Source organism: Panthera tigris, chromosome B1, assembly GCF_018350195.1.
Source record: "Panthera tigris isolate Pti1 chromosome B1, P.tigris_Pti1_mat1.1, whole genome shotgun sequence".
In the NCBI taxonomy this organism is placed as follows: Eukaryota; Metazoa; Chordata; class Mammalia; order Carnivora; family Felidae; genus Panthera; species Panthera tigris.
The window spans coordinates 163,748,533-163,766,042 of record NC_056663.1 but is presented as its reverse complement, the minus strand read 5'-3'; the positions used below and the strand labels follow the sequence as shown (position 1 = coordinate 163,766,042).

The following is a 17,510-nucleotide window of genomic DNA, read 5'->3' as shown; positions in this document are numbered from 1 at the left end:
TCTAAAATGAAAAAAAATTCACATGTTACAATCTCACGAGCAGGGAATTGTAACTTTCATGTTCCTTTTTGCTGTGGCAAATAAAATTAAGGAACAGCTATACCTATGTGATTATGTGGAATAAAGATAGAATGGAAGAAAGTTTTCTCATACGACTAGGATAATTGGGGGGAAGGGGGAATTCCCTTCCCAAAATCTATTAAAAATCACTGAGAGATTTCATTTAAGTCTCTTATTCATTTAGTTTTATTCAACAAACAACTATTTTGGGTGCAATTTTTCATTTTAGGTGTTCAGTAAGGTGGAAGGGTGCAAGTATTATAGACAATTCTCCATGATTAAAAATTTTAAAGGCACCTGGGTGGCTCAGTTGGTTAAGCGTCCGACTTCGGCTCAGGTCATGATCTCGCGGTTTGTGGGTTTGAGCCCCACGTTGGACTCTGTGCTGACAGCTCAGAGCCTGGAGCCTGCTTCAGATCCTGTGTCTCCCCTTATCTGTCCCTCCCTGGGTCGCACGCTGGTTCTCTCTCTCTCTCTCCAAAATAAATAAACATAAAAATTTTTTTTTCAAAACTTAAAAAGGTAAATGAGCTTTAGTAATAAGACTACACCGTTTTCAATTATCTGAAGTAGTAATCGTCAAACTTTAATATTTTATCTCAGAAGTACAGTATATTCACAAAATTCAAAGGCCATTAATGGCAAGAGTTCTAAGAGTCACAGAATGAATTGCTGAACAAGACAGGTGTTTCTAAGCTCCCTTTTATAGATAATTCCCTGTGTGTGCCTGACCAGTTTCAACCATGCTAAGATGCAGCATGTCCTAAACAACCTAGAAACAACTCAAAATGGAGTTTCACTTTCTCAAACTGCTGTATGACTTCTGACAGTTCAGACTCCCATAGTTGAAAATAACGTCCACATTTCAGTTTGGAGAAACGCAGCTTTGTTTCTAAATTAAATAATGTATCTCCTAAAAAAATAAAATGAAACAAAATTGCAAGAGAAATAATTACCACAATGTCTCTAAAGACCTTTTTGCTCCCCCCAAAACACTATCACCATCGTAATTTTTGTCAACAAAACCTTTTTTGAGATCCTAATGGGTGCAAGGCATTGTGTGATAGGTTTCTTCTTTGCCCTCAAGGAGATTATTATGTAGTTTGTGAGGGAAAAGGCTATAATACTACTACTGATTATTATTATAATAACAGTAATTTTAAAAGGGCAAGGCATTTATAACCTTTGAGGGCAGGGGAGGACTAGAGATAAAGGAAAGGAACTATTAGGTGCAAAAAGAGCAAAACTTCAAAGGCAGAGAAGTGATTAGTATTTTTAAGCAAAGGTATCCTAAGAGTCACTAGATAGTGCCCCTTCTGTGTACAAGCTCGTAAGTACTCTCAAGCAACCTACCTGAGCACCCCAAATACTACATCCTTCCCAGAACTAAGATTATACAATCAGAGGCTAACACAGGAACATTCAGGTCTGAGTTTTGGTCCAGGCTTAGCAACTAGCTTACTAGGTGAACTCAAGCAGATCATTTCCTTACCCTCAGTTCCCACAAGTGAAAAATTGGGGGGTCATTCTTTAAAACACCTCTAGGGGCACATGGGTGGCCCAGTCAGCTGAGTGTCCAACTTTGGCTCAGGTCATGATCTCATGGTTCATGAGTTCCAGCCCTGCTTCAGGTGAGCTCAAGCCCCACTCTGGGTTCCGTACTCTCTCTCCCTCTCCCTCTCCCTCTCTGCACATGGTGGGATTCTCTCTCCCTCTCTGTCTCTGCCCACCTCACCCTCACCCACCCATGCTCTCATAAATAAATAAACAAACAAACAAATAAATAAACAAATAAATAAATAAATAAATAAAAATTTTAAAAATGCCTCCCAGCTCTAAAATTGTATAATTATTCTTTCTTACTAACAAATCAATTATCCACATGTACCGGTAATTATCAGTTATATAAATCTATACAGGTCTAGTTGGTTAAACATCCAACTCTTGATTCTGGTTCAGGTCATGATCTCAGGGTCATGAGATCAAGCCCTGAGTTGGGCTTCACTCTGAGAGTGGGTTTCTCTCTCTCTTCTTCTCTCTCTGCCCCTCCCCCATCTCAAAATTTAAAACATTTTTTTTTTTTAAAGCCTATATAGGTCTAGAACAGAACGGTTCCACAAATACAGCAAACCCCCTTCCATGCCCATGGTATCTGCACGTGCTGCCCCCTCTGTACGGAAGGGGCACTCCCTGACCCACGTTGCTCCTACTCCAACCCTTGGCCAAGTGGATGTCTCCAACCCCTCCAACCTCCACCACCCCCCAAAATCCACAGAATCTATACTTTTGCCACCAAACCTTCCTCTGCTCATGTAATTTGATCTCTTCTTTAACGGTCCCTCAGGATAAGTGCTATCATACCTATCTTCATCAACAAACACTTACTAGAAATTACTAATTACAAAAGTAGCTTCAAAGATTTCTAAGAATCCCCAACCCAGTAGGTCATGATGCAACAGGGAAAAATAAAACTCATGTTACAAAAATCATGATGTCAAACATCGTTCTTTAAAAAAAAAAAAATGCAACAAGTTACACACATTTCCAATTAAGAGAAGTTTCTTTCAAGATAAGCAGGTGGGAAAAGAGAGGTGGGGAGAAACACTATATTTATTTCAACTATAATGCCATTTCCAAACATTGTGGGGATTGTTCCTTTCATAATTGCTTTCAGTGCCTATGGCACAGTCTTTTGAATATATTCAGTGGAAAAACTGTTAAAACTTTGAGGGAAATTTGACTTTTTGATATCACTAAAAATTGCTGAGAGCTAAGTCTTACGAATAAGATAAACTGGGTAACCATTTCTGAACAAAAATATTGATTTTCCTTATACTTCTTGTCTCATTGTAATACAAATACTCAAGGGAATGAACCACAGCTATCATAGCCAGATCCTTAGCAACTGTTTAACATGGGAGAATAAAAGTTAAAACTGAAGGTGGGAGGACATGGAAACTGGAATAAGTGATTTTTACTCATCCTAGTGGACCAGGCTACAATAATTTCTTTGGGAGGAGGGGGATCTCCCCACTCCTAATGATGACCATGAGAATGAGAGAAAGGGAATAGACTGCAAAGGTTTTTAAATCTGATTTCACGTATGTAGGCATTCACACACAATCACTGAGCATTCATAGGATAGCTGGCATGTTATAGGCTGTGACAAAAAACAGCATCTCTTCTATACATTTCTCCCCCTCTCACCATGGACATTTAAAAACTTGACATCTTGACCAACAAAATGCAACATGTAACCCAGGATTCTATCCAGGACTTGGCAAGAGGAGGAAGTGGAGAAGTAGCAATGAAGTCATCCGTGGCATGATGAATGAATTTGAGCACGGACTCTGGATTTGATGATAGTATTGTATCAGTGTTAAATGTCCAGACTTTGATCATTATGCTGTGGTTATAAAACAGAATGGACCTAGTTCCTAGACAATACACAAAGACCTTTTAAGTAGTAAAAGGGGCAATGTCTACAACTTTCTCTCAAATGGTTCAGAGAACGACATGCATTTCAAGAGAAAGACAGAGGGACACCAGGGTGGCTCAGTCAGTTAAACGTCAAACTTTGGCTCAGGCCATGATCTCATGGTCCATGAGCTCGAGCCTCTCGTTGGGCTACTGACAGCTCAGAGCCTGGAGCCTGTTTTGGATATTATGTCTCCCTCTCTCTCTGCCTCCCCCTTAAAAATAAATAAACATTAAAAATAAAATAAAATTAAAAAATAAAGAGAAAGACAGCGACCAAGAGAATTATAGAGCAAATGGGGCAACTAGAGACAATTTGTGAATCTGAATAAAGGTTACTTGAGAATCCCTTGTACTATTCTTCCAACTTTTCTGTAAGTTGAAACTACAGCAAAATAAAAAGTTACCCCCCCAAATTTTAGGAATGGTATTCTCCCCCTCTTCTGTCTTAAATAGGTTTCTGCTTCCTAGAGAAAAAAAAAAATGAATATCATTAAATGAAAACAGATTAACTTGGCAAATTAAGGGAATAAATCAGATCGTAGGACTTCAGACCCGGATCTTGGCCCTTTAAAGTGACTAATGATGAGGAAAGTCAGATCCAGGACAGTAGAATAAGAAAACAGATATGAATGAAAAGTGGGAGAAGAGACACAAGAAAGGAAACTGAGACACAAGACATGAAACTGATACAATCTAATTTCCAAAACAAGGAAACTCAACTGCCAACTAGAAAATGAGTTTTCATGGGTTAACATAGTTGAGACCTCTCAGAGCAAAACAAACAAATAAAACCCCTAGGACACTAACCACCGTTCTATCTGTGGAGTATTTACAGCTGTCTCACTATCTTACTTTTTACAAGCTGGTGAACTACACGGTAACCTCTAGAGTCTGATATAAATGCTTCCAATTGACTTGTAAAAGCAACAGTTTTTTCCAGTCCACATCCATTACCCAGAATCCTAACAAGTGCTGAAAATTATACGTGTTCAGGTAGTGATTAGCAGGGCCTTGTGAACCTATGCTTCCCACTGGGAGGTCTACCTAGTCTAAAGATACAACTAAAAGACAAACATCACATCATCTCAGAACCTTAATAGGCTCTTATGTCTATATCACTAAGAGTCTCCAGGTTCCCAGGGGTGGTCAAGAGAACAACCCTATAAGACCCAGAAGACCCTAGAGAAATATGGGAGGCTACCCAGAGTATTCAAGAAACATGCGCCATTATACTTAAGAACTGATTGCTTCACCATCCTGACAATTAACCTGGGTAAAAGATTATAATATCAAGCATCTCATTACAAAGAATGTTGGAATAAAATAAGGAAAGCACCTGTGGCATTATAGGAGGGACTCAAATCCTGGCTCTTCTACATATGAGCAGTGTGACAACCTTTCTGGTTGTTTACGATGTATGTTTAAGATAAACCTGTCCTGCCTGCTTCTGAAGTTTGAGGTCTGCCCATCTCTCCTTTGATCCATGCAGCCATCCAACATGTACTGAATCTTCAACTCTGCACTAGACTTTTGGAAATACAAGATGGAAAAGCTATGAGCCCTGCCCTCAAAGAGCTTAAAGTCCACTGGGGGACACATTTATGCAGTTAAAGCTGGGTAACCAAGGTGCCACCAACAAAGACATGCACAGAGCACAGAGGGCTGGGGTGGGGTGGGGGGGGATTCTACCTTTGGTGGGAGGGATACAGGGAAGGCTTCAGACAAGGTAGGCATTGGGGTGAGTCAGAAAAGATGAGCATTTGCTAGGCACTCAACACATTTTTGATGGATAATATAGAAGGCGGGATGGACAGATGGATCCTCACAGGCTGACAGAGGAATGTATCACACCAAGTAGACTGAAAAAAATTAAGAAAGGCATCATGTGAAAGAGCAGGTAGAAGACGCAGCAGGAGGTGGAAGGAGGAAAGAGGGAAGACAAGGAAAAATGGCATCAAGGACCTTTCATTCCAAGCTCAGGAGTTTTTACTTGATCCTAAAGAAGATACAAAGCTACAGGTTTTAAATATCCCTATGATGGCCGCATAAATAAAAGATTAAGGACCAAGAATAGAATCAAATAGGGCAGTAAATCCACCAAGAGAATGGAGTTGGGAACTGCAATAAGGTTGTGATGAAGGCAAGGAGAATTCATAGCATTTGGTAAAAGATCAAATGCGTGTTGGGTTGAAATAGAGATGACAAAAGAGGAGTTGAGAGCGTAAAGAGATATATGGGTTGAAGAATATTGTTTCATGAAGTCCAATTAGATAGTGGCAGAGCCAGGACAAAAACCCTGACTAGTGCTGACTTCCTTCTACCAAAAAGACGATTTTTAAAAAAAAATCATAACTGAAAGTAGTAAACAAAAATAGTGTCAAAAAGCTTTAACATAGGGGCGCCTGGGTGGCTCAGTCGGTTGGGCGTCCGACTTCAGCTCAGGTCACGATCTCGCGATCTCACGGTCCATGAGTTCGAGCCCCGCGTCAGGCTCTGTGCTGACGGCTCAGAGCCTGGAGCCTGCTTCAGATTCTGTGTCTTCCTCTCTCTCTGCCCCTCCCCCGTTCATGCTCTGTCTCTCTCTGTCTCAAAAATAAATAAACATTAAAAAAAAAATTAAAAAAAAAAAAAGCTTTAACATAAAATTTCATCTGTGTTACAGAGAGATTTAATATATTTTTTTTTTCTAATTTTCCCCAGACTATCAAGGTTCTTTCAAAAATAGGCTTTAAAGAAACAGCCCTGCAACTCATTAGTGTATGACCTCGTACAAGTTTTTAAGCTTTCTAAGCCTCACTCATTTTTTAAGTAGGGGGAACTAATAAAACATCTATTTTGAGGAATAAAGGAAATAATGTAAGTAAAGTACCCAGCACCGTGCCTCGTCTGTATGTGGTACTCAATAATTTGTGTCACTATTACTACTAATGTGCAGAAAAGAGTTAACACAATAGTCCTAGAGACCTAGCAGCTTAGAGAAAGGCCTCTTTACCAGGTTGGCCCTTGGTTGGCATCTGGGAACCTGGACTCTGAGAGGGTCCTACCATTCCCAGCACTGATAAAAATAGCTCATTGTGCCTAAACTGTTTGAACAAACAACATGGTTTAATGCTGAGCACCTACTTTCCTTGCGGAGTCTGGAATTTCGGCACATGCTAGACAAAGGGTGCCTATGTAACCAGCTTCCAATGAAAAGGTGCTAAGTCTCCAATGCGCTTCCCTGGTAGACAACATTTCATTATTGCCACAAGTGAGTGCTAGAAGAATTATGCACACACTTTGAAGACTCCACTGAGAAAAGACTCTTGCAGACTTGTGCCTGGTTTCCTATAGATTTGCCCCAAGTGTCTTTTCCCTTTGATAATTTAGCTCTGTCTCCTTCCACGGTCAAAAATCATAGCCATAAAGCGGTGCCTGGGTGGCTCAGCGAATTAAGTGTCAACTTTGACTCAGATCATGATCTCACAGCTCATGAGTTCGAGCCCCACCTCGGGCTCTGTGCTGACACCTCAGAGCCTGGAGCCTGTGCCACGTTCTGTGTAGGTCTCTCTCTGCCCCTCCCCCACTCACACCCTGTCTCTCTCAAATACATACATTAAAAAAAAATTTTTTTTTAAATCATAGCCATAAGGACAACTATGTGCCAAGTACTGTGTGTTCTCTTAGTGAATCACCAAACCTGGGGACAGCCTTGGGGATCCCTGACACAACCAGTGACCCTACTCTTTGACTTTATAAACTATTTGCCAGTTTCCATAGTGGAACAGTATTACAGACAACAAACCAGCCAAATTAGTACCTTGGTACCAAGGTCCAATTGTAACAAGTTCCTGATGTCTTAGCTAATGATAACTGTAGATTTAGACACTACTTCAATTTTTCTTGTTATTCCAAATCTCAACATCTAGAGATCTCTCCTCCCCTCTTCTCACCAGAGACCTTTTTCCTGTCTAAGCTCCAGCCCTGCTCTTCCTTGAATCCCATCTCAATTCCACATGAAGGCTCCCCTGGCATGTCAGGGGGTCTAACCCATGTGTCATTTGGTTCCGTGACCAGAGAACAAGATCACTTATGAAAACCCCAAGGACCTATGTTTTATGTCATTATGAATAAGAGCAAAGAATATAAATTGCCAAGAAGATCTCTTCTCAGTTCTCTAGAATGCACAGAAACACGAGCTAACTGAGGGCAATGAGAACAAGGGAGGACAAACCAAGGAATAGCCCACAGCAGAAACTGAAATCCAACTCTGCCAATATCAGACTTGGAAGAAACAGCAGGACTGAATTTCTCATCATTCTAGAACAGAATTTCTTAGCATACTTCAAAAAGCACAATAAACTGTATTTAATAGGAAGAAAAGCTTGTTGCCTTCATGTTGGAGGAGCTGGGGTTCACAGACCCAGGGGAAGATGGACACCTGAGTCACATTATGATTAACTGAGGATTTTAATAAAACATTAATGGCCTTTAACTGACATGAAGACACTAGGAATCATAGTGACTAGGTCAATCAAAAGCCTACCCACTGTTTTTCTTTTAAAAACAGAATTATGAACCACTAAAATAAATATCTCTAGGGCTATTTATCCTAACCCCTGAATGGTCCCCATGGTTTTTCTAATTCACCTCTAGTCTTAGATTTTGACTATATATATATATATATATATAATAAATATAATATATATAATATATAATTATTATATAATAATGTATATTATAATATAATTATATCGATATAATCAATAGGTATTAAATATATATATATTTAAATATATAATATTGATACCTATTGATTCTTATGAGTTACCCAAGTCACAGACATTTTTGGATCAGAGCTTCTAGGACTGGGGAGATAGAAACTGGAATATTTATCCATAGAAAACAGAGAACTGAGCACATTAACCGAAACAGGGAAGAAACACAAAAGTGGGGCACTCTTGGGCTTACCTAGAAACCAGGCAGAGAGTTGTCATGCAGAAACTCAGCCCAGTATTGTCAGACTTTTATTTTTACAAAAATTCAGATTCTTCTCTTAAAATTCCCAGCTTTTTAATATGGACAATGATTTATTTTTAACTGTGAGAGGCAAACAAATCTGCAACCATGTTTCAAGCTGAAAGTCCTACATATGCTAGTGAACGTCTGTCCCTGAGAAAAAGAATCCAGGAGGGATTAACATGCCCAGCTCATCAGAGTGGAGGTTAAAGCAGGACTAGGCTCCCTGGACCAGTTAGCAGCCAGAAAGGAGGTGGACCCTGATGTTGAATGCCCAAAGCTGAGTATTTAAGTGTTGTGACAACCTCCTCATTCTGTCCTTTCTGGTTCTCACAGTGGCTGAGGCTGCTCCCAGACAAGACATGGGCCAGGTTCTGAAATAAAAAGGGTTCCACTCTTCTCTTTACTCCACTTAATCTAAAATAATTAGGGCACTTTTAACCTTGTATATTTATCATCTTCAAAGTGACTTAATAATTGCAACATGTTTCAATTGTATCAGTCCATATTTCTAAGCAGATAATACTGGCTCTGAGGCTTTTTTTTTTTGGTTTAAGAAACTACCCTGTTTTACCACTTTCACAGTTCTATTTCTGTTCTTTTTGTAGACTTATTACATTACGTTCAAATTATAACAAGTAATTACTATACAGCAAAAATTTGTTGTTTTCCCTTAAAATCTATTTTAGGGGCACCTGGGTGGCTCAGTCGGTTAAGCGGTGGGACTCTCGATTTCAGCTCAGGTCATGATCTCACAGTTCGTGGGTTCCAGCCCCGTGTCAGGCTCTGCACTGAGAGTGCAGGGCCTGCTTAGATTTCTCTCTCTCCCTCTCTCTCTGCCCCTCCTCTGCTCACTCTCTCTCTCAATATAAATAAATAAACTTTTTTTTTTCAATATATGAAGTTTATTGTCAAATTGGTTTCCATACAACACCCAGTGTAAATAAACTTTTAAAAAAAGGTATATTTAGGGGCGCCTGGGTGGCTCAGTCGGTTAAGCGTCCGACTTCAGCTCAGGTCACGATCTCGCGGTCCGTGAGTCTGAGCCTCGCGTCGGGATTTGGGCTGACAGCTCAGAGCCCGGAGCCTGTTTCAGATTCTGTGTCTCCCTCTCTCTCTGCCCCTCCCCCATTCATGCTCTGTCTCTCTCTGTCTCAAAAATAAACAAACATTAAAAAAATGTTTTTTAAAATAAAATAAATAAAATTAAAAAGGTATATTTAAAAAATCTATTGTAGATTTTAATTTTTTTTTTTTTTTTCAGGGCACCTGGGTGGCTCAGTTAAAGTGACTGATTCTTGATTTCAGCTCAGGTCATGATCTCACTGTTCATGAGTTTGAGCCTGCATCAGGCTCTGCTCTGACAGCCCAGAGGGTGCTTGGGATTCTTCCTTCCTCTCTCTCTGCCCCTCTCCCACTTGTGCTTGGGCATGTGTGCATACTTTCTTTGTCTCAAGATAAATAAATAAGCTTTAAATATAAAAAATAAAATAAAATAAATAAAATAAAATAAAATAAAAATTCTTATTTCTGGTCTTACTTGAAACCCTTTGGAATTGTAAATTTTTCAAATTTAATAAATGAAATATAGCACATATACCATACAGAAATAAAAACATTAATATTTCTGCACACACACACGCAAAAAAAAAAAAAATCACACTAACTAGGACAAACAAAGACTAAAAATAACTTCACCTCAGGCCACGTTTTACCACTAAAAGAGTTTTTCAGGTTTGGGTCTTGAGCATTTCAGGGATTTAAGAAGGTGGATAAAGGACTTTAGTCCTATATTACATGAACCTGCAGAATTCCACAAGTCGCCATGACAAGCCACAACAGAAATTAACAGAGTTAAGGACAACCAGTAAGAAACAATGGCGTTCTCTCTGAATTAGGGGAACAAAAACACAGAGACATCAGTGGGAGTAAACAAACAAACAAACAAACAAAAACACACAAGACAAACAACCAAAAACAGTAAATCAATCAATCTAAGAGAGGCACTCTAGGTGAAAAAGAAGAATTAAATAAAATAAAACCAAACAACAAGATCACCAGCAAACTACTATAACCAACTAGATAACAGATGTGGTCAACAAGGGCAATACGGTCTCCATCCATTTCCTGGAATCCAAGAGTGCTTCTACTAGAGGAGCATGGCTGGACTGGCAGTACTAGATAACGCATTCCCAAGATGCCAGGAGAAAAATGGTCGGCCAGAGGCAACTATACATTCACATGCCTCATCTGGTGGTAAACCCAGAGGCTAAAGCAACTGATAAGACCTCACTATGCCACATGCTCACTGACTAGGTTTTTAGCAAGCCACTTCTCCTTCCTCTCATAAAAGGCACTTTGCAGTAGCTGCTTATCACAAAAAAAAAAGTTGAGCAGTTCTGCTTTAGGTCAACTTCAGCAATATGCTGGATCCACGAAATCACTAACAAGTTTTAAATAATTTCCACTTAATAACGAAGAACTATTCATATAAAGCAAGGGGCAAAGACACGGTGTATACGAGCTAAAGCAGATTTTGAGACACAATACAGTAGGTTATGGGATGGATCCATGAATACAATATATTTAATGGATTTCATAAGGAATAATGTGGTGGGGCGCCTGAGTGGCTTGAGTGGGTTGAGCATCCGACTCTTGATTTCCAGGTCACAATCTCACAGTACGTGGGATCAAGCTCCCCATCAGGCTCCACACTGACAGCACAGAGCCTGCTTGGGATTCTCTCTCTTCCTCTCTCCCTGCCCTTCCCCTGCACATGTGCTTGCATGCGTTCTCTCTCTGTCTCAAAATAAATAAATAAACTTAAAAATATATATATAAAACCATTGTAGAAATGTTTTCTTGAAAGGATTAATACAGTAGGCTGATATGAAAAGTATATCCATATACACGAAACCATAATTAAGACACTTTCTCACCATATTCTAAACTTTATATTCAGATCCAAATGATAAAAAATTATGACTTAAACTTCACTAACCTAAAATGTATTCCATATGATTTTGGGGTGGGGGGAAATAATATTATAAAACATTATCAATGCAGAAAGCAGAATGAATTTTTATTGTCTCCTACCTCTGCTCGACCCTCATAGTACGTTAACATGGACTTCGTTAGCACAAAAAGTCTCTCTTTGTAGTTTAAGGGCGATGTCTTCTTTTTCTGCTGTGACCTTTTAATAAGAATCTCTTCTAGAATAGTGTTAAAATTCATCTCGGGCTTCTGATCACTCTGTCTCCTGCCATTGAAGATCCCAGGATTCTAAAATGAGAAGATAAACAGTTGAAATAAAAGGGGACATCTTAATTTTCCAAAGATGTTCTCATTCCAAATTACCAACATAGCACTTACCCTCACCATGGCTGCAGCCGGTGAACGTTAGTCTATGCACCTGGACTGAAACTACCCAGGGCACAAAAGCTCAACCTCCTCTTCTTCCCCCACCTCCTCCCAGCATTTCATAAGAAAATCTAATCAAGATTTGCCATGATGATGATTCATTCCTTTTGTACCTCCCCAGCATCCCAGAGGTTTCTGGCACATTCTTCTGCTATCTGATTGCAGAGAAACAAATATCTCAGAGGAAAAAGTACATTTCATCACATGCACGGATGATTTAGGCTGGTATTTAAGTTGCCTCAGGATCCTGGTGTACAAAACAGATGAGTACACAGCTCTGGTGGATTTGCAAACAAAATGAATTACCACAGTGATGGATAGGAGTCAATCTCCAGCTCTGATAAGGATGTAATCCTGATTAAACATCCTAGTTACCCCAGCCGTGAGGATGTTCTCCAATGTTTACACCAGGACCCATAGTTCTCTTCCCTATGGCTCCTGTCTCAACCACAAGAGAAAAGGAAATCTACCTGGTCACAGCTAACCTACATCTGGATAAGGTCAGCCCTGTATGTGGATCCCCCACACCTAGACTAAGCCTTCTAAAATTCAATAAAATTTAACTATCTGAAAACCAAAAATACTCAGAAAATACATTAAAATTCTTATTTGATAGAAGTTGAATTGACAACAGCCTTTTATTCCCTTCCCTTCACCACGCATTTATAAAAAGTCATTGCACATCAAACCACAGAGGCAACGGAAGTCAATGTGAAGAACATAAGGAGGTACTTGAGAGCACAGCCAGAGCCTTGACACTGAGTTAGCCACTAGGAATTCTACTACGTCCACATCCAACATGATGCCTTGGAAGAGCCCTTGCAACCCCCTATTACTTCTCTGTCGTCATCCAGTTAGGACCCGCATTTCAGTAAGGTTACTTTACCACAATTTAACCTCTGTATACCAGTTCCTCCATTTACAAAATATTTACAAAATACACCAAGTTTATTGTGAATTTTAATGAGACGTGAGAACAAACTTGCTGATTATGAAAACTCCATACAAATGTTTACTATCATTATTTTTTAAATTCCACTGCCTTTTTCCTAGCTCAGAGCATTATAATCTGGACCATGATGGCAGCTTTCCAACTGGTCTTTCTTTCCACGGGCTCTTGCCTCACTTTGTTCAAATGACATACCCCTCACTCCCATCGGATCCATCTTCAAAGACACCAAGTTCTCATGCCTTTTTATCCACCAGAAGTCCTCAGTGACTCCTCAAAAGCCTTCCTACCACCTGCAGGATAAAGTCAAAATCCCCATAGGGACACCAGACAATCACAACCTGGCTACAACCTAACATCCAATCTGTCCTTCCCACTGCTCTTCAAATAGTCCACACCCAGTCAAAGTAGTTGGTATGAAAACCCCACTGGCTCAAAACTCAGCTCTTCAATGCTTTCCTGATGACTCCAGTTAATTAAATGCCTTCCAATTCATGCACCCATGATCTCTATATCACTCATCATAGACTTCCGTGTTCTGTAGCAATTAATGTATAGTTTTTAACTTTCGCCTAGATTTCAAGCTCCTAAGGAAATAGTTCTCAACCTTAAGCACACATTAAAATCACCTGGGGTCGGGGGGTGCCTGGATGGCTCATTTGGTTAAGCGTCCAACTCTTGATTTCGGCTCAGGTCATGATCTCATGGTTTGTGGGCTCGAGCCCTAAGTCAGGCTCTGCGCTGACAGCATGGAACCTGCCTGGGATTCTCTCTTTCCCTCTCTCTCTGCCCCTCCTCCCTCCTCAAAATAAATAATAAACATTTTTTTTTTAATGCCTAGGAAGATGTTTTTAAATGTCCGGGCCCTACACCCAAATATTTTTATTCAGTTGGTCTGAGGTAGGGCCCAGGGCATCATGATTTAACATGCAGGTAGATTTGAGAGTCACTAGCCTAAAGGAAGAGATTGGGCTCTTACACTAACTACAGCACTCTTGGTGTTTATGGCAGCCTCTCAATAAACAGCTGGGTGATGGATCCAATTAACCCATTAGTTATTCTAAGTTAAGAAGTCAAAGAAAAAGCTCTTGCTCCTTTTGCATCTCAGTTGGTCCTCCTTCTTCTAAAGTAAAATTTTAGTACTCTTGTTTTTTTTCCCTTAGAAACTGTTGACATGTCAACAGCACTTCTTCAGAAATCATCTCTTCATCGTTGGGCAACACATTTTCAATGCAGGGTAAAAATGACAACTTAGGGGTGCCTGGGTGGTTCAGTCAGTTAAGTGTCCAACTCTTGATTTCGGCTCTGGTCATGACCTCACAGTTTGTGAGACTGAGCCCTAAGTTGGGTTCTGCACTGACAGCATGGACCCTGCTTGAGATTCTCTCTCTCTCTGCCCTTCCCCCAGTCATGAGCGTACATGCGCGTGCGCTCTCTCAAAATAAATAAATAAACGTGAAAGAAAGAAAAGAAAATGACAACTTAAACAATGGATTGTAAGGGAAAAGCAGGCTATGCCCTGGAAAACAGGCCATATGCAAACGTATAGTTCCCAGGCTAGTGAGTAATAACATAGTTACCGACTGGAAGGTAGATTTTTGGAAGGCCCAGAAGGATAAATGGGGTGTGGCTCACCTGTAGTTCTAGACACAAAAGGTCTCAACATGGGGGGCAGTAGAAAATATACTATGTTAAATGCATTTTATAGGATTTATAAGGGAGATGTTTTATAGATTTATATGATTTATGGGAGGTATTAATAGCCTTACACAGAAACATACCATTTGAGTTGAAATAAATGCTAGCCGGGGGGTGGGAGGGAAGGGAAAGTGGGTGATGGGCATTGAGGAGGGCACCTGTTGGGATGAGCACTGGGTGTTGTATGGAAACCAATTTGACATTTCATATTAAAAGAAAGAAAGAAAGAAAGAAAGAAAGAAAGAAAGAAAGAGAGAAAGAAATGCTAGCCATCATCTATCTCACTCATTTTACAAATTAAGAAGCTGAGGTTCAGAAAAGTTTAATGACTTGCCCGAAGGCACACAAGCCAAGACTAGAAGAAGTATCCTGACTCCAAGTGAAGGGCTCCCTCCACCATTCCACACCATACAATTAAAAGTTCTCTGTTGTTTCAATACTTCTTGGTTAATGGGAAAGCTTGGCCAAAGAAAACTACTAAAGTTCCACAGAGATACAAACGAAGGAAAATTCTCCTCATGTAGACTTCCAGCTGAGGATAGAATGTAACTCAATGATCTCACGGTTCATGGGTTCGAGCTACACATCGGGCTCCACGCTGGCAGTGCAGAGCCTGCTTGGGATGCTCTCTCTGCCTCTCTCCCACTTGTGTTCTCTCTCTATCTCAAAATAAATAAAACTTAAATAAATAAATAAAGTTTGGAAAACTTAACACATTAGTCTTTGAACACCAATATTCTGAAGTAGGTAACGGAAACTGTCACTGATTCACAAATGAGAAACCCAAACCACTCAGAAGCTACATTCTCTGTCCAGTGTTGCAAATCTGAGTACCAGACTAATCGTACTCTAAGTTTTGAGTACTTTCCTGCTGACCTATTGAAGCTGGACCAATGAGGAATCCAACCATCAAGATACCTAGTAAAGCCATAATCACTTACTACTAATAATATCGAAAGAGAAGGGAAGGGGAGGGGAGGGGAGGGGAGGGAAGGGAAGAAGAGAAGACTTCCTGGGTCAAAGGGCAAAAGTTACAGAGGCCAGCTGACTTGCCTCATCTCTCCTGGTCATGTACGCCCTATCCGAGCCCACTGCCATATGGTGGATGATTAAGGCACTGGACTGGGGGCAAGGGAACCTAGAAATAGACTGAGCAGGGCTGCACTAAGGACACTTGTTTCTGTTTGTCCATGGAACACAGGTATATGCATTGATTTAACATGTACTCTTTAAGACAGGTTTCGGTGTCACACTGTAGGACCCCCTGCGGTATTTGGCTGTGATTGAGGGTGGGGTCTCCCCACTGGTTAAAGAGAGAGAGAGAGAGAGAGAGAGAGAGAGAGAGAGAGAGAGAGAGAGAGAGAGAGAAATGAATGGAGAAAAGTTTTGAGAAAAGCAACCAACCATATGCAATACCTCTAAGCACTGACAAATATAATTACTATCCGGGAGATTCATAAGGACATTCATAGTTCAGTGGTTCTAGAGAGAAGCAAAAGTTGTTGGAACATGAAAATATTCATTAATCACTGATCACATAGGCCTCAATCAAATATTCCTTCCACATTACTGGGTTCTGCTTCTTTGCTGGTCATTCCCTATTGCTGAAAGAGGCAATGCAACAGTCAATAATATGAAACGTTCAAGAGATGAGGGTCTTCAGGAAGTCAGGAATGAGAGTAATGTTGGAGAATTGCTTCAGTCATACTCAGTGCCACTGGTAAATGAGGACCTTGCAGTTTGTAAAAACAATAAAATAACCCAACAGAAGTATCAAAACACGATTTACAACTAAGATGCTAAGATACACTGTGGCTGACTGTTTTTTGCTTCCTCCCTGCCCCCTGACCTGCCCCATCATGCTATCCTTCTTCCTGGACATATGAGCTAGAGATATTTCCCAGCCTTCCCTGTAGTTAGGCGCAGCCATCTAAGTTAAAGCCAAAGGGATGTGTGAAGAAGTGATATGTGGACCATCTTCAATTTAAAGACAAGCTACTTTCCCTGGATTTGGGGCATTTTCCACCTTACTACCAGCTGGAAAGTACACATAACAGACTCAACTTTCCTTATGCATTCAACGTATCACCATGGCCCCTGAAAGACTTCATGGAAAGCTACCCCACCAACCTAGACTCACTAACCTACTTGATGAGAGAGGAATATACTTCTGTTTTATTTTAGAAACTTCATATAATGGTTTCTGTGTTGTAGTGGTTTAGCCTTTATCCTACCAAACAGATACACCTTTGTAGAAACTGATAAAAGCTTTCTAATGCTTTTGGTGGGGGGGGAGACCCTCTTTAGAACTGTGCTTACAAATTCAAATATAGAGTAAAGGCAGTCAATTTTTTTGCCATGCATTTTCATCAGAAAACTTATCTCAAGGAAACAACTAATATTTGGTTCATACTTTAAGAGTTAGCAATTATAATCTAAATGGTGCTATATATGAGATAGAATAAACATGTTTTCACTTTATTTTTCAGGAAAATGTCTGAATCAGGTTTTTTTTTTTTTTTCCTTTCACTACTTACTATGAAATGTAAGTAGATTCACTTTAAGCGATAATATTCTGGCAGTAATTCTCCTCCCATGAGGGATGTGCTGATATCCAGCAAGTATTTCCCTTTCTGCTTCTTGCTCCTTCGGAGGGAAATAATAACTGGCGAAAACAAGACGTGAATAACAAGCTTCTCAAGTGGGTAAATGATTTCTCATCTTTTGCTAGGAGAAAACATGAGAATTTTTTAAAAAGTAATTTGGAAATTATACATAAAATAATCAAATGCCAATATGTGTTCCTAGGCTACAATATTCTAAATTGTTTTTAATATGAAGCCTTCATCTAGGTCCACATATTCTTTTTTTATTGTTTTAAAATAGGAATAAAGAATCCAATTCA

At 39.9% G+C, this 17,510-nt stretch overlaps 1 protein-coding gene across 3 annotated transcripts in view; it reads right to left on the bottom strand.

Moving 5' to 3' along the window:
- TEC (tec protein tyrosine kinase) overlaps nucleotides 1-17,510 on the bottom strand; it is a 124,648-nt gene that overhangs the window by 77,466 nt on the left and 29,672 nt on the right. Inside the window, exons 2-3 of one of the 3 annotated variants that reach the window (XM_042984577.1) lie at nucleotides 17,143-17,332; nucleotides 11,635-11,820 (exon numbers count right to left, since the gene is read on the bottom strand). In XM_042984577.1, coding sequence (XP_042840511.1) covers nucleotides 11,635-11,772 — 138 coding nt within the window. In that variant the 5' untranslated portion in view covers nucleotides 11,773-11,820; nucleotides 17,143-17,332. Of the gene's footprint in view, nucleotides 1-11,634; nucleotides 11,821-11,910; nucleotides 11,936-17,142; nucleotides 17,333-17,510 lie in introns of those variants that run through there. The other 2 variants (XM_007075904.3, XM_042984578.1) reach the window with 2 other exon arrangements.